Genomic DNA, 12,717 nt, shown 5'->3' with positions numbered 1-12,717 from the left:
GGGATGTGGAGTAACTTGTGTCTCTGAATCTAAAATCAAAAGTAGGAACCTGAAGGTATTAATGTGGAGATGGCACAATAAACCTATGTTTTGATAATAACAGCTAAAATAGCTGGGATTCTTAGTTTGTGTAAAGGCATATAAAGCCATCATTGAGCATTCGGGGGGGGGGCTGTTCTGAACGGATAGTGGGGAAAGAAGTGGAAAACGGAATGTGAAGAAAACCTCAGAGAGAAATTTTGCTGTTGCTGCTTGAGGTCAGATTGTATGAAACTCATGGGTCATGAGAAGTTAATGTGGTTCATGCTAAGCTGATACTACATTTGAGCATTTATTGCTGAGATCAGGTTTCTTCTGTTCCTTTTCCTTGTCATAGTGGAATTGTGCCACTGCAACTAAGATGAGTGTAGACTAGCTTATCTCTTTAGAATTTGGTGTCACTTACATGACGCTGAACCATGAACGCTTCTATGTGTGTGGTTTTTTTCTTTTGAGTCTGGTTCATTGATCATTCCAGGAAGTAGAAATGAATTGGTCTTGTTGCTCTTGTGGGATGTGAAGCTTTAGATTCCCTCCATACCACTCACATATGTAGTAGCATTTTAAGGTCACACTTCCTTTTTTAGTTGAATAAAAGGGGGGGATAGCTATGTTGCTGTTATGTAACATGCTTTATACTACCAACAGTTTTTAACACTAGCAGCTTTTCAGATTTTGTGGATCATAATCATTTGACACAAGTAGCTGACTACTTTCCTTGTTGGAATGATACGTAAGGGACCATGCCTAGATTCCAAAACCTATTGCTTTCCTCAGCTAGAACTTGTGGAATTTGCTTAATGTGAATGGAACATTCAGGAGCTGTGCTACTGTGCCACCTAGTGGCTTTCGAGGTTAACAAAAGAGGCTTTAGAGCATCAGGCTATTTTCATCTAAGCAAAAAATGTGCAAAATGTTGATAAAGGGCAAATGAAGCCAAAATGTGCCATTTCAGATACGTACATTGTGTGTTTATTGTACCGGAATAGCTTTAACCAGCTTATGTGCCATGCTTCATCAGTAATCATCCCTAATGGGAGCAGATGAAATTCACTTTCAAGATTTGTAGAGTCTATGCATTGCAAATACGTAGTGAGTACGTTAGACTAAGACTCATTGAAATCAACACTTTTTTCAACATGTGCAAAGGATTGGATTGCATGTTTTATTAAGTCAGTTAATATTAGTGCCAACAACTCTCTATCTCCAGATAGAAACCCGAACTAATAATTGTTGCAATTGATTTTTATATACAAATGCTGACAGTGTCTAGCCTAAACAATTGGATATGACAGAATAGTTTATTCTTCTTACCATTTGATATTACTTAAACTTGCTATCAAGATAGTGCATCATAATAATAGCTTTTGTACTGAAATATATGTTAAAAGCAAAGGATGAGACCACTGTAAGATGGTAATTTTTGGACCAGTGTTTTCAAGACTTGTGTGTGCACTTTTTAACTGCAATGTGTATAGCTGGAATGCTGTTCATCATGTTGTGACTTTTGGGGGATTTCTCTTTCAGGGTATCGCTGGAACTGATGTAGCTAAAGAAGCTTCCGATATTATTCTCACAGATGACAACTTCACAAGCATTGTTAAAGCAGTTATGTGGGGCCGAAATGTGTATGACAGTATCTCCAAATTCCTTCAGTTCCAGCTTACTGTCAATGTAGTTGCAGTAATTGTTGCTTTCACAGGAGCATGTATTACACAAGTAGGTATTATGCATTGATACTAGCTTTTTTAGAGTGAATTTACTAGATGTATTTTTAAAACCACAGTCCCAAACCTCAATGGAGAAAATATTTAACTGCTGCATGGCTTGTTGGTTTCTAGGATATTTGTGTTTATGTATTAGGAAATGTATCATTTTTGTAGGATTCTCCACTTAAAGCTGTTCAGATGTTATGGGTAAATCTCATAATGGACACACTGGCTTCGCTTGCCTTGGCAACGGAACCACCCACAGAAGCTCTCTTGCTGAGGAAGCCTTACGGTAGAAATAAACCTCTCATCTCGCGAACGATGATGAAGAATATTCTGGGCCATGCTTGCTATCAGCTTGTGGTTGTCTTTACACTCCTGTTTGCTGGTAAGAATTCTAGATTCCTAAGCTTTAACTTTTTAGAAGCTAAGTGCTTGCTTTGTGACTGCTTCTCAAATAGCTATTTTAGTTTTCAAATGAACTCTTCAGTATTTGATGTTTACATGGTAATGCCTTAGATGAAAATCTGAATCAGCATGAGATACTGAGAGTGTTAATCTCCCCTTCACAGGTGAAAAAATATTTGACATTGATAGTGGACGGAATGCACCTCTTCACGCACCTCCTTCAGAGCACTATACTATTGTGTTTAATACATTTGTTATGATGCAGCTTTTTAATGAAATAAATGCTCGAAAAATCCACGGTGAAAGGAATGTATTTGAAGGAATTTTCAATAATGCTATATTCTGTACCATAGTTCTGGGCACATTTATTGTACAGGTGGGTTGGTTACTGAACTTACTTGATAAGCAATTTTTTACTTTTTGTTGCCAAAGCTTTTGTCTCTCTCTATATATATGTATATGTTAGGATACAGCATCCTTAGCAGGTCTAATATAGTATGTAATTCGGCTGACATCTTTAGAAATGCTTTAAATTTGGAGATAAAATACAGGTGACAGTTAAGGTCCTTATCTCTGCCCATTGTTCTGACTTAAATCCAGCTTCTAATTTCACAATTAACTGGGCATTATATTTGCCTGTTAGATAAGATTGAACTTTTGACTCTGATCCTGTCTGCTGTCAACTAAAGCTAAGTGTATCCATGCAAGAATGTGGCAGAATTAGTAATTAGTGTTTTGGATACCTGCACTGGAGTGTTAAATATGTTTGTATGGTTCCAAAAAAATGAATGACTCCTCCCAGAACTGCCCTGGTAGCTGCCCCTTAAAATGCAAACAATGCACATGCATAGTTTTTATTGATTTCTTTGTTTACTTCATTGCATTTTTCCTCCACACATCTTCCCAAAGGAAACCTAGGGCAATGTACATACAATCCAACATAATAATATAAAATATTAAAGTACCAATATAAAACTATAATTAAACAATAATATTCCAGGAAGCAGAGATAAAAATATCACCCCATCACAGTTTCCCAGGGGCTTCACAAATCGTGACCTAGCTGTCTACCAAAAGATGCCAGTGGTGGCGACAAACAGTAGGCCAGATGCATTGGCACTAGCAAGCTTCTGGGGGGCTCTAAAAATCCAAAAGAAAAATAGCTCAGAGTTTTATTTTCGGAATAGACGGGTCAAATATTTGGTGCAGCATAGCCATCACCGACTTTTAAAAATAAATTGTGATATTTGTGATTTTTCTTAACAGATCGTCATTGTGCAGTTTGGAGGAAAACCTTTCAGTTGTTCGGAGCTTACAGTAGAACAATGGCTCTGGTCAATTTTTCTAGGAATGGGCACACTTCTCTGGGGCCAGGTAAGAAGCAACAGCTTTTTGTGCAGTTCACTTGCTGGAATTATCAGTGCTTCTGTTTGGAAAAATATGTGTGTGTACATCCTATACTCCTATAGCAAGTGTGGTTTTCCCACCTATAAGCAACTTGCTCCATTACTCCCACTTTGAAGTTTTGTAGGGAACTTAGGGAAAGGAAGAATTTGCTAGCAGTGTCACTCACCTGATGGTAAGACTTCTCTCCGTGGAGCAAGTTTTTGGCAATTCTGTCTTCCTCCCTGCAGCCCCCCTGACTCCCTAAACCTGCTGCAAAGGGCTGGGGTAACCCTCTGGAGCATATTTAGGAAGGACACACTGGGGTGCAAGTGGGGGAAATCACTAAAAATTGCTTCTGTCTCCATTCACCTGATGTAAGCCATGTTGTCAACTGAGTGGCACAGTTAAATGCAACCAGCAATCTCTTTTCCTGCTACTGTGAGTTGTCAGTTACTAAGCAGCCTTGGTTGCATCTATTGCTGCTGTGCTTTCTACCTACTGTTTGCCATAGCCTCCTTTATCTCCCTGCACCCCAGTTAGCCACTGTCTGTTCTGCTTTGTTAGAAAAGAAGGTTTCAAGTAAATGTTGTGGTCGGTGGGTGGGAAATCTCAGTTGTTTATCTGGAATTCCCAGAATTCCTCAGCACAGCTTGTGTTATAATTAGCTTTGACAAGCCTGTTAACTTCTTTCTCATGATTGTAGTTGATATCAACAATTCCAACCAGCCACTTGAAATTCCTTAAAGAAGCTGGTCATGGAACCCAGAAGGATGAGATTCCAGAAGAAGAGTTGGCAGAAGATGTAGAGGAGATTGATCATGCTGAAAGAGAACTGCGGCGTGGTCAGATATTGTGGTTTAGGGGCCTAAACAGGATACAAACTCAGGTATGGTCTTGGAACAGGTAGGAGATGGTTAGGGATGAGGGGGTTATAAATCTTCCCGTTGTTCTTGCCATTGGTTGGGGGGTAGCTATAAATGGTGTGACTGAACTCTTTGCTATGTGGTCAAATGGTTGGCTCTTTAATCCCTCAAATTCCTTCTTTACTTCATCTCTAAATGCGCCTCTTGCTTCTTTACCTGCTCTATAAAAGTGCCTTTTTTTTTCTTTACTTTTTTATATGTTTTATAGATGGGATGCTCCTTTCTCTTGTTCTCTCTCTCTCTTGCTGAGCAAGCTGTCACAATCTCTGATTCCTTGCAGATGGATGTAGTGAATGCTTTCCAGAGTGGAACTTCTATTCAGGGGGCTCTAAGGCGGCAACCTTCCATCGCCAGCCAGCATCATGATGTAACAAATATTTCTACCCCTACACATGTAGTGTTTTCCTCTACTACTTCTTCTACTACTACTACTGCTTCTACTACTGTGGGGTGTGAGTGCGTGTTCCTAAGTGCATGAAATTAACATTTCCTAATTCACACACCTAACGTTTCATTCTCTTCTTCAGTCCTTAAATTCATCGTTAAGACTTTTCATACTTTTTCTCACAAAATGGAGTCCTCGAAACCCTTTTTTTTTTCGTAGAGGGCTACAACACAGGTGGAACAGTTGCAACTATTGATTTACAATGAAAGCTGTGAGCCTGCACATATTGTGCCTTGATTCTTGCAGAGGGGAGTTTAAAAAATATTCAGGAAACTGTTATAAATATTTGAGTATATGCCTTCAAGAATGACTGTTTGCAGGAAGATATACAATACAGTTCATTTAAATGTTTAAAGCTGGCAAATGTAAGTAACTGGCTTTCATATCCTTGCTAAAGGGAAGTACAAAACTTCAATTACAACTTTAGTATAGCTAGCTTAGTTATATTGAAAGTAAGAACTTTGATTTGCAAATACAACTTTAAAAATCCATGTTGGGCATAACATGCATAAAATATTGAGGGTTCATCATTTTGTAAGAGTAAATTAAGTAATTTAATAATAATTATTAATATTATTTATACACCGCCCATCTGCCTAGGTTTCCCCAGCCACTCTGGGCGGCTTACAGCACACAAAAAATGGTAAAACATTAGACATGAAAAATTTCCTGATATAGGGCTGCCTTCAGATATCTTCTAAAAGTCAGATAGTTTTTTATTTCCTTGACATCTGATGGGAGGGCGTTCCACAGGGCGGGTGCCACTACCGAGAAGGCCCTCTGCCTGGTTCCTTGTAACGTTACTTCTCTCAGTGAGGGAACCACCAGAAAGCCCTCGGAGCTGGACCTCAGTGTCCAGGTTGAACGATGGGGGTGGAGACGCTCCTTCAGGTATACTGGGCTGAGGCCGTTTAGGGCTTTAAAGATCCACACTAACACTTTGAATTGTGCTTGGAAATGCACTGGGAGCCAATGTCGGTCTCTCAGGACCGGTGTTATATGGTCTCGGCCACCGCTCTCAGCCACCAGTCTAGCTGCTGCATTCTTTCTTTTACATGGGATTTCCTTCAAAGTTGTAGGAGTTCAGTTACTTACTGAGACTTGAAACTAAATATTTTCATTAATTCAAATTAGTTGTTTCAAGTCTGTTACTTATATCAGGTAATTTGATGCATTTTGCCCCCTAGGTTATCTTGGCAACTATTTGTAAACCTCAGTTTGGTTACTTCCTCAGCTTTCTTCTTCTTGTGCCTTTTTCACCCACAATATTGCCATTGTATGTGCTAACTGCCCTCTAAAATTAGTAATACTTTAAGATGGAAAGGACGTAACTTAGAACTTTAAATACTTGAGTCAAAATACCTCAAGCATGTGTAAGCACAATCTCTAGCCAACTTTGAAAAATACTTGCAAATGGAAAAGTGGGTGTTCTCCCCCCCAAAAAAAAAAAAATAATGAAAGTGCCTGGTGGGTTTTTTGTTTTCAAAATAACAAAGGTGCCTCATTACGTTGACAGTGACCTGAGAAATCTTTCTTAGAAATACTGCTTCTCATGAACTATTTGAGTGGCATGAAAGAGGGATGATACCGATAGAAATGGAAAGGCCCCACAGGCTTGTTTGCAAACTCTTGTAGTAAGAGGAAGTTTTCTTTGTCTGCAGCTATTGTCTTGATGTTGTGAGATTTGTATGTTTTTGGATCCCGGTCCAAGAGTTTTATGTGCTTGAATTTCAGTATGTTTCAAATGTCAAACTTATAGAAAGTACATGAAATATTTGACTGACATCAGATATTTAAAAAATAAGTACAAATGGTATTTCCAATAGTGTCCATAATACTGAAAGTGTAGGGGTGAGCAATTATTTCTGTTGCTTCCTATTGATAGTTTGGTGATGATGTCCTTTCTGTGAATGGGGTGCCTTGTCTTTCCCAGTAGACCAGTCTAAATCAATTTGGTAGTCTTTTGGCCTCCACATGCTGCTTAGCCCTATATGAATACTGATACAGAAGTCCAGGAATAAAAATGCATGCAAACTCACATGTACACAACATGCTTGCTGCTGTTCATGTATTGAAAGGTAACACCTCTTTCCAATATAGATCTTTTAAAATGGTCTGCAGTTGACTTCTGCCTAGTAGTTTTGATGCATTAGCTCAAGATTTTTTTTCCTTGGACTTACTTTTCTTCTGATAGCAAAGGAAACCTTGTTGTGTTGGAAATGCAGAATTTTAGTGCAACATAGAGGGTGGGCCGACTGGGGTATGAGATTCTTCTATGAACAGGCATATCACAAGATTAGAATATAAACATTGAGGAGGAAACTTGCACAAGTCCCTTCCCTGAAACAAATTGATAATGTGAATAGATCATGTAAACATTATTTTCGCATAAGTTGTCTGACACATTTTGACCTAGCATTTGGTTATAGCTAAGGAGGTGATGCTTCAAAAATCTATAATCCTACTAAAAAGAAGTTGTTATGGATTTTAAAAATTGCTTATGTTTAAAATAGAATCTTGCCCCTTGGTTCTATATGTATTCTGACTAAAGAATGTGTGTTCTGGCATTCCATTTGTAATGAGGATGTTTTCATAAATGTCAAAGTTATGTGCAGTACAAGTGAAAACACCAGTCATTTTATAACACAGATTCTCAGTTTTGCAAAGGTACTATTTGGAATAGGATCAGATGGTTTATTTTCATAGCAGAAAAGTTATAATATGAAATGTCATAATGGGATTACGATTTAGAAGATAGCATTACATTCATAGCTGTTCACAGTATTAAACTTCAGTTGACAAACTGAGATGTACAAATTCTTTTCGCTGTAGCCTTTTCACTGTAAAACAAAATGAGCTCCAAAAAATATTGGAGGTCTTTTATCACTGCCCTTTTCAGTTGTTTGGAAGACAATTACACTATAGAGTTTACGAAGGTTAAAATCTGTATTCATAAATCATGGACCAGCTGTTTCATATGTTCTGGTGTCATTTGAATGTGACTGTAATGCTTGTGTGTATATAATATGGTTGAAATACATGATGTGTGGGGGAACAAATAACTGCCTCTTACAGATAGTATTTTATAGTATTTATATTTGTATTTCTTCTTGATTCTGCAAACTGTGATACAAATGACTATGCAAGTGTTCTGTGTGGTATATACTCAAATATTTACATTTGTAAAGGTTTTTTTTCCTTTCTTGATATTAGAAAGAATGTCAGCAATTTTGACACTGCTTACTATTGACATTCATACTTGGACACTCCATAAATCCAGGAGACACCATAATTCCCAGCATGATTGAAAAGTAACTTCCAAAATTCCTGCCATATTTATGGTTTCAGAAGTCTAATGTTTTACTCATTTAAATTGGAGTAGATTTTTCAGATTGGCTTAATATATATATATATATTTATCGCTTAGCCTATGTTTAATTTATAAGTGCAGCACCAGTTCAGCTTTGTAGGGTTTTGCATTTTTTACAGGGCACTTGACATTTTTATTCCTACTGAAGCCTGGCAGTGCTCTCCTGAAATGCTCTTCCATTTTTATTTTTATTTTCACAGTCTATTGCAAGTTCCACTGCATTACATACAAATTCAGTTCACTCATGTCTAGCTGTCTGTGGATTCAAACCCATAAAAACCGTATTCCCTTTAGAACAATCTGCTGTATACTGACATTTACGTTTTTCATCCTTGCAGATCCGAGTGGTGAATGCATTTCGTAGTTCCTTATATGAAGGATTAGAAAAACCTGAGACACGAAGTTCGATCCACAATTTTATGACGCATCCGGAGTTTAGCATAGAAGATTCTGAGACTCATATTCCCCTTATTGATGATACTGATGCTGAAGATGATGCTCCAACGAAACGAAACTCCACTCCTCTTCCACCCTCTCCCAACAAAAATAACAATGCGGTTGACAGTGGAATTCATCTTACAACAGACTTGAACAAGTCTGCTACCTCTTCATCCCCAGGGAGCCCACTACATAGTTTGGAAACATCACTCTGATTGTAAGCCGAACGTTAATACATTAGCTGCATTGTAAAGAAACAAATTGAAACTGGGTCTTCTCACTCACTGAGATGGGCAAGATGGTATTCTTGTCTTGGACTTCAACAAGAAGATATACTTGTACGAATGTAGATTTATTTTTTTAAAAAAAGCTTTCTGCCAGACTTGAGGGTGCTTTTTTGGGGGTGGGAGTAATAATGAACTCTGACAGATAAACAGTAACTTGGTTTAAGTGACCTGTGGATCATCAGCTGTACTTAAAAATGGCCCTTAAGAATGTCTTAGCGGAGCTTTCGTTTCTTGTTCCTTTTTGAGGAGAGGTCTAGGAAAGGGCAAGGGAGCTCTGGATCACTGAATTGATGATGATTTTTCATTTCTGCTGTTGGCTGTTAATAATTTGGATTATTTATGTTTATAAATGATACAGATCTGTTTACAAGGTTTGTAGATACTTTTTTGTTCCTGTTCATAGATGGGAAGCTTCCTTATAAATGATGCAGAAAATATTAGTCCATCAAATACTGCTGTATTTTCAGGAAAGGGTGTTTCTATTGAAACTACTAAATTTTTGCCTGCAACTTACCTTGTTAAATATTGTAGATAAAATTGCTACTACTAATAGCCAAATAGGTAACACTAATGCTTTGTAAAAACAAAAAACAGGAAAAAAACCATGAGCAGTGGTGTTCTGATGAAGTTATGGCCTCTGTCCTAATTAGTTTCTTAAACATTTACTACTTAACGGTTTTGAAGCAACTGTAAAAATTTAAAAATTGAGAAACTTACTGAATAACTTCTGTTCAGAATTTAGTAGAGGATTGTTTAATGCAGGACAATGTGATGGAAGTTGCTTGAAATACTTTTGTTATCTCAGGCAAAATGGATTAAATCAAAATACATCAGAACCTTAGTCCTTTTTGTTTTTGTCTAAACACAGTAGCTTAGTGCTGTCTTGGTGAACTGTGAGTGAAGCTGTTTATTTTTTCTGATCTTTAGTATCTTTACAGCATGAGGGCTGCTGGCATTTGGAAAGTCATGAGTAGGTAGCATAAATGTTTTCTTTTTGTTTTGAAATTCATTTGTAAAAAAATAAATAAATCGGCCCTTTTGTTAAAATAAATATGCGGCAATGTTTTTTACAGGATTCAGCATCTTTACAAATTGTTGTTTTTTTAATAGATTTTGGTGGCTTCGCTGAGAATGAAGTTGATGAAAGTTTTTCAAAAAAAATACACTGGGTGATATCCAACAGTGTCAGTCCGCTTTTGCAAGTGAGTCTTGCTTGTGCGATAGGACTTGAAACTTCACCATTCTCTCCTCCCCCTGCATGCCCCCAGAATCTGCCCCATAGGATTAGGGGTCCCAGTGGAGCAGCTTGAGGGGGCATGGGAGGTGGCTACAAGGGAAGGGGAAGCCCTGTCTCATGTTCACTGGTGCAGTGCTGAATATCACTCACTGTTCTCATTGGTGCAACAAATGAGATTTGTGAATCAGGCTGGATATCTTCTCAAGGCTTAAAGGTCTAAATATTGGCAGCAAAATGTGTTCTCCTATAAGGTTACCCATGACTACTTAAAAAAGAAAACCAGAATTCTTGGAAATAAAGTCAGATGGCAAGTATTGACTATCCTTATAAAGCAGTTTTTTGGGGGGCCAAAAATAGTACAGGTAGCAAGAAGCTGGAAAACATACACTTGAGCCTCTGAAAGCTGGATTTTTCTAAAAGCAATGTTTTGTAACAATCTGCTCCTCCTTTTGGGATTTCTTTTCTGCATCTAAAGCATTTTCTCCTCCTGCACGTCTTGGATACCTTTTTTTTTTCTTTTGCCAGTGAAGCCAAACAAAGAGGAGAAGAATAAATAACTCAGATAAGTAGTTTGATGAAAGTACTGCTGAGTGGGAAAGTGAAACAGGGCCCTTGACAGTAGCTCTTTGTATGTTCTGAGTCATGGCTGAAGGCGCCCAGGTTTCACTCTTCAAAGCGATCTGTTTTTAAATCCTTTTGTAAGAGCTGTGCCTTTCTCATAAGGGAACCTGGCATGCATCAGCTCTGATGGTAGGTGGTGCTTTGACCTAGTTGGAGGAGAGTAGTTCTGGGGAAGCTAACCTAACAAGGTAAAGAGAAGAGAATGCACCATATATGTAGTGTGCAGAATTAAACAACTCGAGAATGAAATGGCTACACTTAAGAGTGCTTGAGTTGACATCATACTGGGGAGGTAATGCCTGAATCAAATGCATATTGTTTCAGTTTTTCAATGAAATGATGTACAAAGGTTCAAGTAAAATATTTAGGATTTTGGTATCAAACCAACTCTCTTCAGTGGGCATATATAGCCATCCTTAAGGTTTTGCACATTGTATCCCACTGTCAACCACTCATTCAAATTTCATGAATGGATTCTCCTAGTCCCTTCTGGAAAATTCACTATATAGTCATACTGCATTTGTACTTTTATGTAACAGCTATTCCAGAGGTTCCTTCTTATAAGTGGAGAGGAAATACAGTTTGGGAAGGGGACAATCTTGTAACCAGGAGGAGAGTGTTCCTACAACAGATATAGATAGGTGAAATTTAACTGTTGAGATTCAATGTAATAGTACTTGTTACATTTTTATCTTGCTATTTGAACACAATCCTGGGGTTTTTTCTGTCTGAATGGTAGTCATGATTGCACTCTACTGTCCAAAAATCTACTGTGAATTATACATTTCAGACCTTTTTTTGAGGAAATGTAGACTTTGTGTACAAATTAACCATTTTGATCCTGTTGACCAACAGTACATTGAGTCTTATAGCAAGTGTAAGTGTAATCTGAAATTGGGACTACTTGTTCAATAACGTTACTACTGTGAAAGCAACATACCATAACATGTTAGTTATCAAACTATCGTTGCCGCTTTTCAACTGCTGAGCCCCACATTGCTTTCTCTGGTTGTAAGGCTTTTTTTAGCTTGCTCAATGTAACTTAAATAAATAAATGTGCTGTTTATCTGTCTCTGGATGGGGACTGAAATTTTTGAAAGTATTTATTTTATTTGAAATATATAACTTTATTCTAAATAAGCAACCAGCTTTGCATCTATTTCTTAAGAGTTGTGTGTGATGTGTACTGTGTTATTTTTATAATATGGAAACTTGTACAGAATTTCTGTTTGCAGAAGTTTTTTAATGACTTATGAATGCTGACTAAATAATGGAGCCACATTCAGGCCCACCACAAGACAGGCAAAGAGGTTACTGGTGTACAACTTTCTTTTTTATCAAGTCTCTAGCTCTTCTACAAAGAAAGTTTACAAAGTAAGTAAGTACTTAGTGATTTCTGTGAGATGAACCAGCCTGGCTGCTGCTGCCTTTCAGTGTTTTAGCTTATGAGTGAAGACAGAGCTATGACTAACAAGCGAGTTGTTTGGATAGGCAATAGGAGGATTCCTAGAGTCCTAAAGAGCTGCTGTTTTTCCTCTCCTTTACTGCATTTTTCCTGCTTCTGTCTCATACTCATAGTCCTCTGAATCTGTGTAGTTAGCCATTCCTTCCCCCCCTTTCAACCAGGATGCAGTTTTGCTGGGGTGAGTTCGTGAGACATCAGGTACTCAAAATAAGCGATTTTCTGCAAATACTACTGTGGCTGTTAAATAATCTCTACTCACCCTACGGAAAGTGCAAAATGTGAAAACTTTGCAAAGTTGCTTGGGCCTATCTCCTACTTAGCTAAACCACCAGGCACTCACACACTCACTCATTTATTTCATTACACTTCTCCCAAAGCAGCCCAGAATT

At 37.9% G+C, this 12,717-nt stretch overlaps 1 protein-coding gene across 15 annotated transcripts in view; it reads left to right on the top strand.

The window, feature by feature from the left end:
• The window catches only part of ATP2B1 (ATPase plasma membrane Ca2+ transporting 1), a 72,738-nt gene extending 60,803 nt beyond the window's left edge, over positions 1 to 11,935 (top strand). For 9 of the 15 annotated variants that reach the window (XM_082240964.1, XM_082240965.1, XM_082240951.1 and 6 more), the window contains 7 exons: positions 1,567 to 1,758; positions 1,923 to 2,136; positions 2,321 to 2,532; positions 3,423 to 3,530; positions 4,246 to 4,428; positions 4,674 to 4,832; positions 8,619 to 11,935. In XM_082240964.1, coding sequence (XP_082097090.1) covers positions 1,567 to 1,758; positions 1,923 to 2,136; positions 2,321 to 2,532; positions 3,423 to 3,530; positions 4,246 to 4,428; positions 4,674 to 4,832; positions 8,619 to 8,933 — 1,383 coding nt within the window. In that variant the 3' untranslated portion in view covers positions 8,934 to 11,935. Of the gene's footprint in view, positions 1 to 1,566; positions 1,759 to 1,922; positions 2,137 to 2,320; positions 2,533 to 3,422; positions 3,531 to 4,245; positions 4,429 to 4,673; positions 4,918 to 8,618 lie in introns of all 15 variants that reach the window. The other 6 variants (XM_082240952.1, XM_082240957.1, XM_082240953.1 and 3 more) reach the window with 4 other exon arrangements.
• The last annotated feature ends 782 nt before the right edge of the window (positions 11,936 to 12,717 follow it).

Source organism: Podarcis vaucheri, assembly GCF_965113315.1.
Source record: "Podarcis vaucheri genome assembly, chromosome: 10".
Classification (NCBI taxonomy): domain Eukaryota; kingdom Metazoa; phylum Chordata; class Lepidosauria; order Squamata; family Lacertidae; genus Podarcis; species Podarcis vaucheri.
This window is presented reverse-complemented; position numbering and strand designations above follow the sequence as displayed.